Source organism: Podarcis bocagei (genome assembly GCF_964188305.1).
Source record: "Podarcis bocagei genome assembly, chromosome: 6".
Classification (NCBI taxonomy): domain Eukaryota; kingdom Metazoa; phylum Chordata; class Lepidosauria; order Squamata; family Lacertidae; genus Podarcis; species Podarcis bocagei.
This window is the reverse complement of record NC_138130.1, coordinates 7,405,952-7,418,013: the sequence shown is the minus strand read 5'-3', so window position 1 is coordinate 7,418,013 and position 12,062 is coordinate 7,405,952. Positions and strand designations below refer to the sequence as shown.

Here is a 12,062-nt window from a genome sequence, read left to right as displayed (position 1 = left end):
GCTATTTTTTTTTATTGGCTCCAGCAACTCTCACAAGATCTGAACTATAGGTGAAAAAATATTACCCAGAATGATCTTCAATTTACTTCTACATCTTCCCTTATGATGATGGAGTTGCAGCCTCAGCTAGGAGCATCTGGATCTCCAAAGGCCAAATAAAGCCTTTTTCCACCTCTCTATGCTTGGGCCATGTGCCGGCTCCATGAAATTCTGCTACTCTGATCAATCCGATTTTTGCATTCCTCAAAATGGGCATATTTCCCCTGAACCAGGGACTCCAAAATAGCCTGAAATCTTTAGGCGAAACATAACCACAACCCTAAGACTGATCAAGAAGCAGCTGGTGGCTAGTAGCAGCAACAATCACCTTAGCTAAAAGTTTAGAAGGATCCTCCTTTTTGGAGCAGTGGAGATAAATCTAACCAGAATGGCGGCCGGAGCAGGAGGGAATCAGAGAAACTGAGGTGCAGAGCCAACTTCTAAATCTCCTCTACCACTATTGCTTCCTGCAAAGAATTCAGAGGGGGAAAATCACTGAGTGGAATCTGCTGTGATTTTGCTTAATACCACTTGCGAGTTAGTCAGATTAAGAGTGCCATGAGAATGTAGACTGCTAAGTAGCCAAGGATGTTTCACATGTCTTAATTACAGCATGTTTATATTTCTTCTTTATGATGTTCTGCTTCCTACCAAATTAAAGGGGGGAGGGGGAATCTCAAGGAGAAAATTCCCCAGGCAAACGAGACATATGGCTGCATCCTATCAAGCCTAAGAAGAGTTCTGTTTTTTTACAAATGCCATTTATTTTACAAACCACAGAGCATAATACACAAGACAATCTCGTTTCAAAATTTAAAAGGAAAACCAGGGAGCTCTTTCTGCATTGCACATCCAAAGCATTGCCGAGTTGCACTCTCATGTCCTCTTTGGTTCAAATCTGATTGAACCAAATTGCATGCACCAACTGTCCTCAAATATGATGCCAAAGCCATATGACCCAACGGCCTCGCAACATGTCTGTGGCTCTGCTTCCAACAAAAGTTTGGTTCTCCAGGAAGAGATGCCATGGAAATTCTTCAAAAATGATGGCCATACAGCCAAGTTTGCCCTCAGTTCCTAGTCACATGAACCCCATGGTGTGGGTGAATAATAATAATAATAATAATAATAATAATAATAATAATAATAATAATAATAATAATAATTTATTATTTATACCCCGCCCATCTGGCTGGGTTTCCCCAGCCACTCTGGGCGGCTTCCAAAAGAATATTAAAATACTATGATACATATGATACATATGATACAATAAGCCCTGCCATGGCATCATAAGGCCAATGCAAGTAAGTGCAACCTGGTATAATCACCCAGGCAGGCAAAATTTAACAGCCGAATTTGGTGCTCCGGGCAATAAACAAACATCCAAGCAATGAATCCCGGTACACATTCCTGCCCTTTTCTTAATTACCCATTCCCAAAGGAACTAAGCCTGCCTTTCCTGAAAATAGTGCGCACATGGGGATGGAGAAGGCTAAACAAGATTAAGATCAGAAGCAGAAATGTTTTGTTATTGCAGGGGAGAAAAGCGAGAAAAATACAGCCATTCCTGAAGTCCCTTCTCTACCTGAGATATAGGGCTGAGCCCCCTGGTGTGGCTGGAGGGAAGTCAGCTTGTCCCTTAAATAGGGACCAAGCCCCTCCTCAGACCCCCCCTCAGGAATGTACCAATTGGCATCAAGGATTTCCCCGCTCTGCCCCTCTCACCCAACGGTTGCCCTACAAAGTGAAGGCGGTGAAGGTCCTGTGTGAGTGTCTGGAGGCGGTTGGAGGATGGATGGCAGCTAACAGATTGAGGTTGAATCCTGACAAGACAGAAGTACTGTTCTTGGGGGACAGGGAGCGGATGGGTGTGGGGGATTCCCTGGTCTTGAATGCGGTAACTGTGCCCCTGAAGGTCCAGGTGTGCAGCCTGGGAGTCATTTTGGACTCGCAGCTGTCCATGGAGGTGCAGGTCAAATCTGTATCCAGGGCAGCTGTCTACCAGCTCCATTTGATTCGCAGGCTAAGGCCCTACCTGCCCGCAGACTGTCTCGCCAGAGTGGTGCATGCTCTGGTTATCTCCCGCTTGGACTGCTGCAATACGCTCTACGTGGGGCTACCTTTGAAGGTGACCCGGGAACTGCAACTAATCCAGAATGCAGCAGCTAGACTGGTGACTGTGAGTGGCTGCCAGGACCACATAACACTGGTCCTGAGAGATCTGCATTGGCTCCCAGTTCGTTTCCGAGCACAATTCAAAGTGTTGTTGCTGACCTTGAAAGCCCTAAACGGCCTCGGTCCTGTATACCTGAAGGAGCCTCTCCACCCCCATCGTTCAGCCCGGACACTGAGGTCCAGCTCCAAGGGCCTTCTGGCAGTTCCCTCATTGCGAGAAGTGAGGTCACCGGGAACCAGACAGAGGGCCATCTCAGTAGTGGTGCCCACCCTGTGGAACACCCTCCCATCAGATGTCAAGGAAATAAGCAGCTATCCTATTTTTAAAAGACATCTGAAGGCAGCCCTTTTCTGGGAAGTTTTTAATATTTTATGCTGTATCGTTTTTAACACTCGATTGGGAGCCGCCCAGAGTGGCTGGGGAAACTCAACCAGATGGGCAGGGTATAAATAATAAATTATTATTATTATTATTATTATTATTATTATTATTATTATTATTATTATTATTAGGGTCTGGAAATATCCCAGTCCCCTTTAGCCAAATAAAGGCAGTGGCGTTGTGGAAAGAGTTCAAATTTATTGCAGATTGCAGTAAGAATGGATGATCCAGAGGAATTTTCCAAATCCAAGACCCCAAATACAAACTGCAAGGTACTTTGTAATATCCTCTTTATGTGATTAGCTCGTGAACACTCCCTTTCAGCAATAGGATTGGATAACTGAATGTGTGGGCAGCTTGTGAGCCCCTAAAACTAATTTAATTGGTCAGAACAGCCTGATCCTAAATTACTACGGCAACAGGTAAAAGCATAAATTCGCGATTCTTCCACCTCGTGCCAAACCTTGCTTTTCCGCTATCTGCTGCATGAAGACTTGTCTGCATCAGGAGAATGCACAACTTTGAAGTTGTGAAGACCAGTTGCGCTTCTGCTATGTGGAGCTGGTAGGAGAGGCCCAACTTGTCAGCAAAAAAGACAAAAAAATGCATATTCATCTCACAGGTGGGGGGTGCAGGGAGGCTGTGGGACCTAACGAGCATTACACTAAGTGTGTAAAACTAATATAGAAACATTTCCCGACTAACACACCTGCTTCTGGTTCTATTCAAGGTTTAATTAGCAAACTGGCAGTTCAAGCTCTTAAATGAAAAACAAGAGAAGAGATGGAGGATAAAAAGCTAGGTTTATGGGTGCTGTGGGCTCTCACATACTTCCTGGGCCCCAACGTCTACCTGGGTCCCAGATCATAATGTCATGTGACAAAGGTATTTGGGAGCCGAAGCTGTAAGGGAAGCAGCAAAGGAGTCTAGAAATGTTGTGAAATGCTGAAAAGCTGCAGAATCATTTAGCATGCTGAATCATCTTGATGATTCATTCTCTGTATAAGTATTGTACAGTGGTGCCTCGCAAGACGAAAAGAATCCGTTCCGCGATTCTCGTCGTCTAGCGATTTTTTCGTCTTGCGAAGCAAGCCCATTGATTAGCGCTACAGCGGTCTAGCGGCTTTCCGTGATCAGCTGTTAAGCGGGTTTTTCAGCGGAACAGCTGATAGGCGGCTTAGGAAAAGGGGGGGAGCGGAAAAAACCCGCGGGGACGCGCAAGATTTTTTCGTCTTGCGAAGCAACCCCATAGGGCAATTCGTTTTGCGAAGCGCCTCCAAAACGGAAAACCCTTTCGTCTAGCGGGTTTTCCGTCTTGCGAGGCGTTCGTCTTGCGGGGCACCACTGTATCTGCTTGCAGGAAGACTCTGAGTATGTGTTTGTGGTGGAGCTTGTGCTCAATGGAGACTCTGTGACTCAGTAACACTCTGTATGCTCTGAAGCTAGTTTAATCTTCTGTTCACTATGCTGTTATTTGCAAACAAATTTATTTTAACACAGTAAAGCTTTTATTCTTTTACTAAAGAAGACTCTGTATTATTAATTTAACCCAGGGGTAGGCAAACTAAGGCCCAGGGGCTGGATCCGGCCCAGTTGCCTGCTCAGTCAGGCCTGTGGACGGTCTGGGAATCAGCGTGTTTTTACATGAGTAGAATGTGTCCTTTTATTCAAAATGCATCTCTAGGTTTTTTGTGGGGCCTGCCTGGTGTTTTTACATGAGTAGAATGTGTGCTTTTATTTGAAATGCATCTTTGGGTTATTTGTGGGGCATAGGAATTAGTTCATTCCCCCCAAAATATATATATATATATAGTCCAGCCCACCATGTGGTCTGAGGGACGGTGGACTGGCCCACAGCTGAAAAAGGTTGCTGACCCCTGAATTAACCTGTGCGTCACATAAAGCCAAGGCACCAGAACTTTCTCACTGGGTTACCACCAGCGTTCAAAACTCCCATTGTTCTAGGCGCATTTTGCAGAGTGGAAGGAAAGTAGGACCTTTTTCTGCCTCCCCTCTTCCAGTTACCCTCTGAAGACTGCATAAGAGACCCTCTTAAGACTATTGGAAATGTAGCCTTATGAGGCTTTGCCCTCGGGTGGGAAAAATATTGCGCCCGGGAAAGGGAAAATGGGAGTCAACAGACACTCAAGGAATAGTTTCGGAGAAAAGGCGTTTTATTTCTACCATCCATGAACTGGTAGAAGGAGCAAGTGTGATAAGTCACAAAAAGCATGCACGAAGTTCACAATCATGTGCACAAGCATATATACCCCTTCCAGTTCCCTCCCCCTTTCTCCTCCCTCAGGAGTCCTCTGAGCATGTACAGAAAGCTGTCTTGGGACTATTGGACTCTTGGCAGGAAAGGGGGTGAGGGGGTTTTCAGAGTGTTCCCGTTGTTTCATTCTTGGCTTTGGCATGGTTCCCGGAGAGAAAGCAAGTTGCAATGTGGTTCTGAGAAAGGCCTGAGAAGACAATGGGCTCTGTTCTCTACCTTGTTGCAATCTTTTTAGTTACAGCAAGCGGAATGTTTCTGATGCTTAGCTGCTGAGAAAATGATTTTGAAAAGCTTTTGAGAAGCTTTGAGCCTGCTTGGGGGGGGGGGGGTGACTTCGGGCCTAGGTGAGGTCACCTGTCCTCACCTTCCTTCGGGGAGGGGGGCCTAGACCATGTGGAAAATGAACATAAGATTTAAGCTGCAGTTCATTCCTTTTCAGCTTTGTATTGTTATTTAAAAAGTGCACCGGGACTTTCCCTTGGTTTAAGGTGCCATTTAGCTCCTAGCTTTCAGATCTCAGTTTTTAACACTGGATACCACAATGGGCTCCTAAGAATACTAAGAAGACTATCAGTAACAACAGAGGGCAGCCATCTTTTTGTACATAAAATTGCACAGCAAATGGTAACCACACAACCAACATATCTTCTCCTGTTTCCACTTGCAGCAGCAGCAGCAACAACACCACACCCCATTATGGAAAGTTACAGAAGCTGTACCATTGGCACTACTAATGGTAAGTCCAACCCCTAAGAAACGTCTGCAGAATTTCAGGGAAATTCCCCTAGCTCGCTTCTCTCATTGCAAAATAGAGCAAAAAAATTACAAAAGGTCAATTGTACACGGCTCTATTTCCTACCTTTGAAACCAACCTGCTTTCCAGGTTAAAACTTGCAGTGATGAAAGCTTACAATCCAGTTAAGGATAAACATTTGATCAAAAATAACAGCTTAAACAGCAAGGAAAGAAAGAACCCGGCCAATGCTAATGAAAGCATCTGTGGTTATATCAGACCAACTAATAAAAACGTTCCTGTAAGGGAGTATCGTATCGTAACTCTGCCTTCTAAAACCTTGAATCCCCAGTTATCTTCATAGAGCTCCCTTTGCAGGAGATAAACAAAGTACAGTGGTACCTCAGGTTAAGCACTCAATTCGTTCCGGAGGTCCGTATTTAACCTGAAACTGTTCTTAACCTGAAGCACCACTTTAGCTAATGGGGCCTCCTGCTGCTGCCGCGCCGCCGGAGCACGATTTCTGTTCTCATCCTGAAGCAAAGTTCTTAACCTGAAACACTATTTCTGGGTTAGCAGAGTCTGTAACCTGAAGCGTATGTAACCTGAAGCGTATATAACCTAAGGTACCACTGTAAGAGCTGCAATGGTCAACATCCTGGTGCTGATAGCCACAGGCCACATTTCAAGTCTTCTCCTGATGGCCACAAGACACAGTTAGGTGAGCCCTTGTGGAAAGAGAATTCATCATTCTAAATTGTTAGAGAGGTGTCCTGAAGCCATTTCTTTACACACAAAATGTATGCATATTGATTATTAAAACTCTTTTTCCTTAGCTTCTAGAAGTGCCACGGTTTAATTTTCTTCCCCCCTCCACCCATCCACCGGTGTGATAAGTCTTCTTGCTAACTTGCAGTATATAACAGCATGATGCACAGCATGTCATAGGAAGATTTGAAAATATGCATATTTAGCTACTCTTGCTTCCTGCATGAGTTTGCTACACGAGTCTTGGAGGAGGCATTAGGGTTTCTCAGGAGGTAGCAACCATGCCTACTTTTCGAGGCTGTAATAACCAACATTAAAAAAATATATTTTGAACTTGTGCAAATCAGCACTTATGGTCATTTGACTTCAGTTAATTATGGACTGGAAATGCTTTTCCATTTACTTTCAAATCCACTGCGGATCATCCGAATTGGTATGCTACAGCGCCACAGGGAGTAACCTGTGTACTATCTCCATTGGCATATGGTAAGAGTTTTTCCCCTCTCACTTTACTGGCCAGTTTTACAAACAGCCCATTAATTTTTCATGCTGTAGCAGTTTTTGGCATAACTTCTGTAAGACTCAACATTTGCTGACATGGCATTAAAAACTTTGATGAAATGGGGAAAAAACCAAAAACAACCCACTCCTTTTAGGCCATTCTGCTGATACTGCCTAAAAAATATTTTTTTGTTTCTCTCTTGTGCTGTGTTTTTATTCATTGACACAGGTTCATAAAAACTATATCCATTCATTTAAGAGCCCGTTTGCTTTGACAGTTCATCTCTTTTGCATGCTGCTTCTGGCCGGTTAGTCCAAAGATGCACAGAATGTTACAAAATGAGGGTCTTCATTTAATAATAAGGAGGGCACATCTGAGTTGGCAGCATCATGCACAATGAATCTGGGGTACAGCACAAAACTAGCAGCATGAGGAGCAACCCAGGTAAGAGACCCTTGCGCTCATTCTGGGATGGCAACTGTGTGTAACTGAGCTGTGCAGGCTGATGGACAAATGATGTCAGATGGAAATACTCAGTCTAAATGAATAAACTAAGCAGCACTGTCAAAGCCCATGTAATTCTCTAAATTTGAGCAACGTGCTCCAACATTAACTGACAAAACAGGCAAGCTTTATCTTTCTTCTATTGAAAACACCCTTAAGGTTAGCTTCTGCAAATAATGGCTTGATTCAGACATACAGTGGTACCTCGGGTTACATACGCTTCAGGTTACGGACGCTTTAGGTTACAGACTCCGCTAACCCAGAAATAGTACCTCAGGTTAATAATAATAATAATAATAATAATAATAATAATAATAATTTTTATATCCCACCCTCCCCAACCAATAATAAAAACAAGTTGATTAAAATACAATTTAAAAGATTAAGATACAACATTAAAACATTAGGATGCAGCCTCTTCACAGGAGGAGAAGGTTAAGAATTTTGCTTCAGGATGAGAACAGAAATCGTGCTCCGGCTGTGCGGCAGTAGCAGAAGGCCCCATTAGCTAAAGCGCTGCTTCAGGTTAAGAACAGTTTTAGGTTAAGAACGGACTTCCGGAACAAATTAAGTACTTAACCCAAGGTACCACTGTAATGGTAAACCATGGTTTGGCATTCCAAGAACAAGCCATGGCTAGTTTCAGGCTTATTCATTCCCCACTCCGCTCTCCTCCTCCTTTGTGCATGAGAGCACAAAATGGAAAGCATCTACTTCCTCTTTTGACTAAGTCACAGTCTCCTCTCATATAAAAAATTTGGGGAACTACGGTTTATTTTAAATGTGATTTGTTCAAATGAACTAGGATCAAATCTTGCGTTCAGATCCTGCTTTGATAACTAACCGCATCATAAACCACAGGTTTCCGAGGTTGGATATAATGAGAAACTGCAGTTTGTTCAAAATTTAAAGTGGAAGCTTTCAATCTCCTCCCCACATGCACATAAGAATTGCAAAGGCTAAGAAGCAGCGTGTAAATCCAACATTCGCCACACCTCAGTTTGGTAACACTAAAGTTTAGTGACTAAACCATGGCAGAGCATTATGTCTGAACTAGGCCAATATGTGGATCTCCTCAGTAGCACAGAATTATAGAATCACAGAATTGTAGAGTTGGAAGGGACCCAGAGTGTCATTTAGCCCAACCACTGCAATGCAGGAATCTCAAGACAAAATGTTCATTTTTTTTTACTAAGTTTAAAATTGATCAATTATCTCAAAAAAAAACCCAAACCCAGCTGAATAAATTGTTGTAGTATCCCATATATAACACAGGAAACGATAAATTAAAATGAGATTTGGTAACTGTAAATTGGGAATTTAAAATTGAGGCTATAGACTTCAACCAGTTTTTAAACTAGGATTGCAGACATTTTTTCTTGCAAGTGATGCTGCTTCAGGTATGGTGATGAAATTATGGGGAAGAGCTCCACTTGCTAAATGCCTTCATGGCACACATCTGTTTAAAAATCCAAAACTAAAGAAAGTAAGCAAATGGCCAAATCTGATTTAAAATCAGTATAATTCTTGTAACTTGCACAAGCATAAACTTTGAGGGGAGTGGTACTTTTAGCTATGGTAAAAAGGTCAGGACCCAGGACTTTGCTCATTCCCTTCTCCTTGTTCTAAGCATAAATTCTGTTGTTGACTTTCTTAGCCATGGTTCAGCATTACATCTATACTGATGCAAACCACAGTTGACTCTAACCGGGTTTGCAGACACTGTTCAATATCCCCACTTAAGCAGACCATAGTTAGCATGCAGTCACTCTAGTCTAGCATCTTAAGCATGGTTCAGAAAATGTCAACAGTAAATCTGTAGTAATGCAGTAATATCCATGGTTGGTTTAAGACTAAAGCTTTGATTGCATACTGGTTTAAGACTAAAGCTTTGATTGCATACAGCAGTTATATATTAGTTATTTATACCAAGATATGTGCAACGCTTTTCCAGCAATAGCACCTTCTCATAACACCACCTGCAATATCAGCAGATAACAAAAGCACCAGTGGTAACAGAAAAATATAAAATAAGTTAAGCACCTTACCTTTCCGCACCAGTCATTCTTTGGAACTAACTCAGCTACAATTCTCTGAACTACCACCAAAGTATCACTGAAAACATTACTCCATACTTAACAGCTCCACAATGAGCTTCTTAACTCTTCTGTTTACCTCAGTTTTTTAATTTGCACTGGTCTGATTAGGAGGAAGTAGTAATGGCAAAGCAGATGGTTGTCAGAAATCTGCTTACCCCAATCACGCATTTGAGAGTTTGGTGAGCTGCGCTTTGCAGCTCAGAACACTATGAAATCTTCCTGCATTAAAAAGCCTCCCAAAATCAAGAGCTGGCAGAATGTTTGGTGCTTATCATTCATGTTGTCATTTGGGGCTTTTTTGCTTTTGCTTTTCCAGAAGGGTGAAATGTATAAAGTACAAATGCAGAAAAGTGAAACAAAGTCCTGTGGTTTTTTTTAAAAAAATAAATTAATTAAAAACACAAACATATCATAGAAGCTTCAGATCCTTTCTCAATTAACTTTCAAAACAACCTGGAACAATGGACTCCTCTACAAAAATCAGAATGATTAATTAGATTTCAAGTAGCTGTGGAATATTAGGCCAAACTCCAAAAGAATGGGGATTTTCTTTGAATATGTCATGCACAAAACATCCTATACATCTTTGTTTCTTTGCAACAATCTTATACCAAGGATTTCAAGTGATTGACTCAATTAGCAAACAAAGAAACCTGAGGTTGTTTGGATAATTAGCTGGTTAGACTCTGTCAGAAACAGATACATATAACACAATTAAGGGACTTGAAAGTAACCATCCAGAACAACAAGAAGAGAAAAATAAGTACTCAAAAGCAGAGGTGTAGTTTGCTGTTCTGAAGCTGCTTGCCTTTTGATCACATTATCGTCACTCAAACTCAGTCTGTCTGTTGCAGTTTGCATTTCATTAAATTTGTGTTCTTGGCCCAGTAGGGCAAGGAGGTCGGTGTGGAGTCAGTAATATGTGAGCAGGGGGAGGGAAAGATAGGCCAGTGCAAATTATGTTATGCATTTTTGTGTTTTCATTTTGCAAATTGCCTTGTGATCTTCAGATGAAGGGCGGTATAGAAATTCAATAAATAATAATAATAATAAATCCATTACAAATCCACGCAAAATCCATCACAAAATGCTTGCTGCTGCATACTGCTGCGATAACACCCCAGTCTGCAGATTCCCTAGGTCCCAAATACAAATCAATGAACTTTCTCCATCTCGATTCATAATATGTTCATTCCCTCTGAGTTTGCCCTGCGGCACTGAGAATTTGAGGGGAAATGTTTTCTCTAGCTCTTTACTGATATTTCAGAAAGGCCTGTCTTGCTCCAAATGCCTTCCAGCCAGCCTTCCACTGTTCCCAGTTTTCCCAGTTGCTCATTTGCCCCCTTCCTTTCCTCAGAAACTTACCTTCCTGCAGCAGTTTGAGTGGAAGAAGGGAAGCTAAACGACTGAGCCTAAAGAAAGTTCCCAATGAAAGATAGATGTTTGGCTAGGGCTTCTGGGTCCTTACAAAGGGGCCTTTGCCATGGAAATGCCCTGTTCATAAGGCTTTGAGCCTCATTAAGGCCTAAAATCATCATTCCTACTCCCATTCATTTCAGGGAAAGGGGAGGAACAGAAGTAGCTTGGAACGCCGCAAGCATTTCTGCACACCTAGCCAAAATCCAAAGGGATTCTGAATTCAAAACCATGAAACACTTGCTGAGGTTCTTTCCACCAACCTACCTCTGAAGCTTGCCAACATCGCTGGTCAGAGGTCACCAATGGCTGGATGTTAGCATGCTTTATTTAGTTATTTTGTTAGATTTCTGCCCTACCCAGGGATGCTGAGAATGGGGGAGAGATTTAACACATGCACACACCAATTAGGACTTTCTCCCATCAACACTATGGCAACTGAAGCCTTAATGTAATGTTACTTTCTGAGAAGCTTGCTTGGAAATAAATTATATAGCAGTGGGCTAATTGAGATGCAGTGGGGAAATGCTTCCCCTTGCTACACTACATTGCCGTGTTCAAGACGGCCACGTGCTTCATTTATTTCTAGGTAATGATGTAATCTACATCAATATGCCAGTCCTACCATATAATTTCTCTTTCCCGGTAAGTGCTTATCTTGCACTTTTATAAACATAATCGCAATAGGAGATTTCATTTCGGGGCTTGCAGTCCATTCCCCATATTAATTGCCACCTGCCTAAACATAGCAGCAAACCTCTTGAATGGTCAGACTTTTCCCCATATTAGACAGTCATTTAAAAATATTATATGAGCCTGTCACCATCTAGAATTCTTCAGACATTTACTACAGTGGTGCCCCGCAAGATGAATGCCTCGCAAGACGGAAAACCCGCTAGACGAAAGGGTTTTCCGTTTTGGAGGTGCTTCGCAAAACGAATCTCCTATGGGCTTGCTTCGCAAGACGAAAATGTCTTGCGAGTTCCGGCGGGGTTTTTTTCCTCCTCCCCCCCTTTTCCCCAAGCCGCTAAGCCGCTTATCAGCTGATCCTAAGCCGCTAAGCCGCTTAACAGCTGATCCGCTAAGCCGCTTATCAGCTGATCCGCTAAGCCGCTTAACATCTGATCCGTTAAGCCGCTTATCAGCTGATCCGCTAAGCCCGCTAAGTC

The 12,062-nt window shown here is 42.7% G+C and overlaps 1 protein-coding gene across 1 annotated transcript in view; it reads right to left on the bottom strand.

The window, feature by feature from the left end:
* The window catches only part of LOC308589418 (uncharacterized protein), a 193,570-nt gene extending 184,010 nt beyond the window's left edge, over positions 1-9,560 (bottom strand). The window contains exon 1 of the mRNA XM_081198676.1: positions 9,427-9,560. Within this exon, the coding sequence (XP_081054802.1) occupies positions 9,427-9,443 (17 nt within the window). The 5' untranslated portion in view covers positions 9,444-9,560. The remainder of the gene's footprint in view (positions 1-9,426) is intronic.
* Between the last annotated feature and the right edge of the window lie 2,502 nt (positions 9,561-12,062).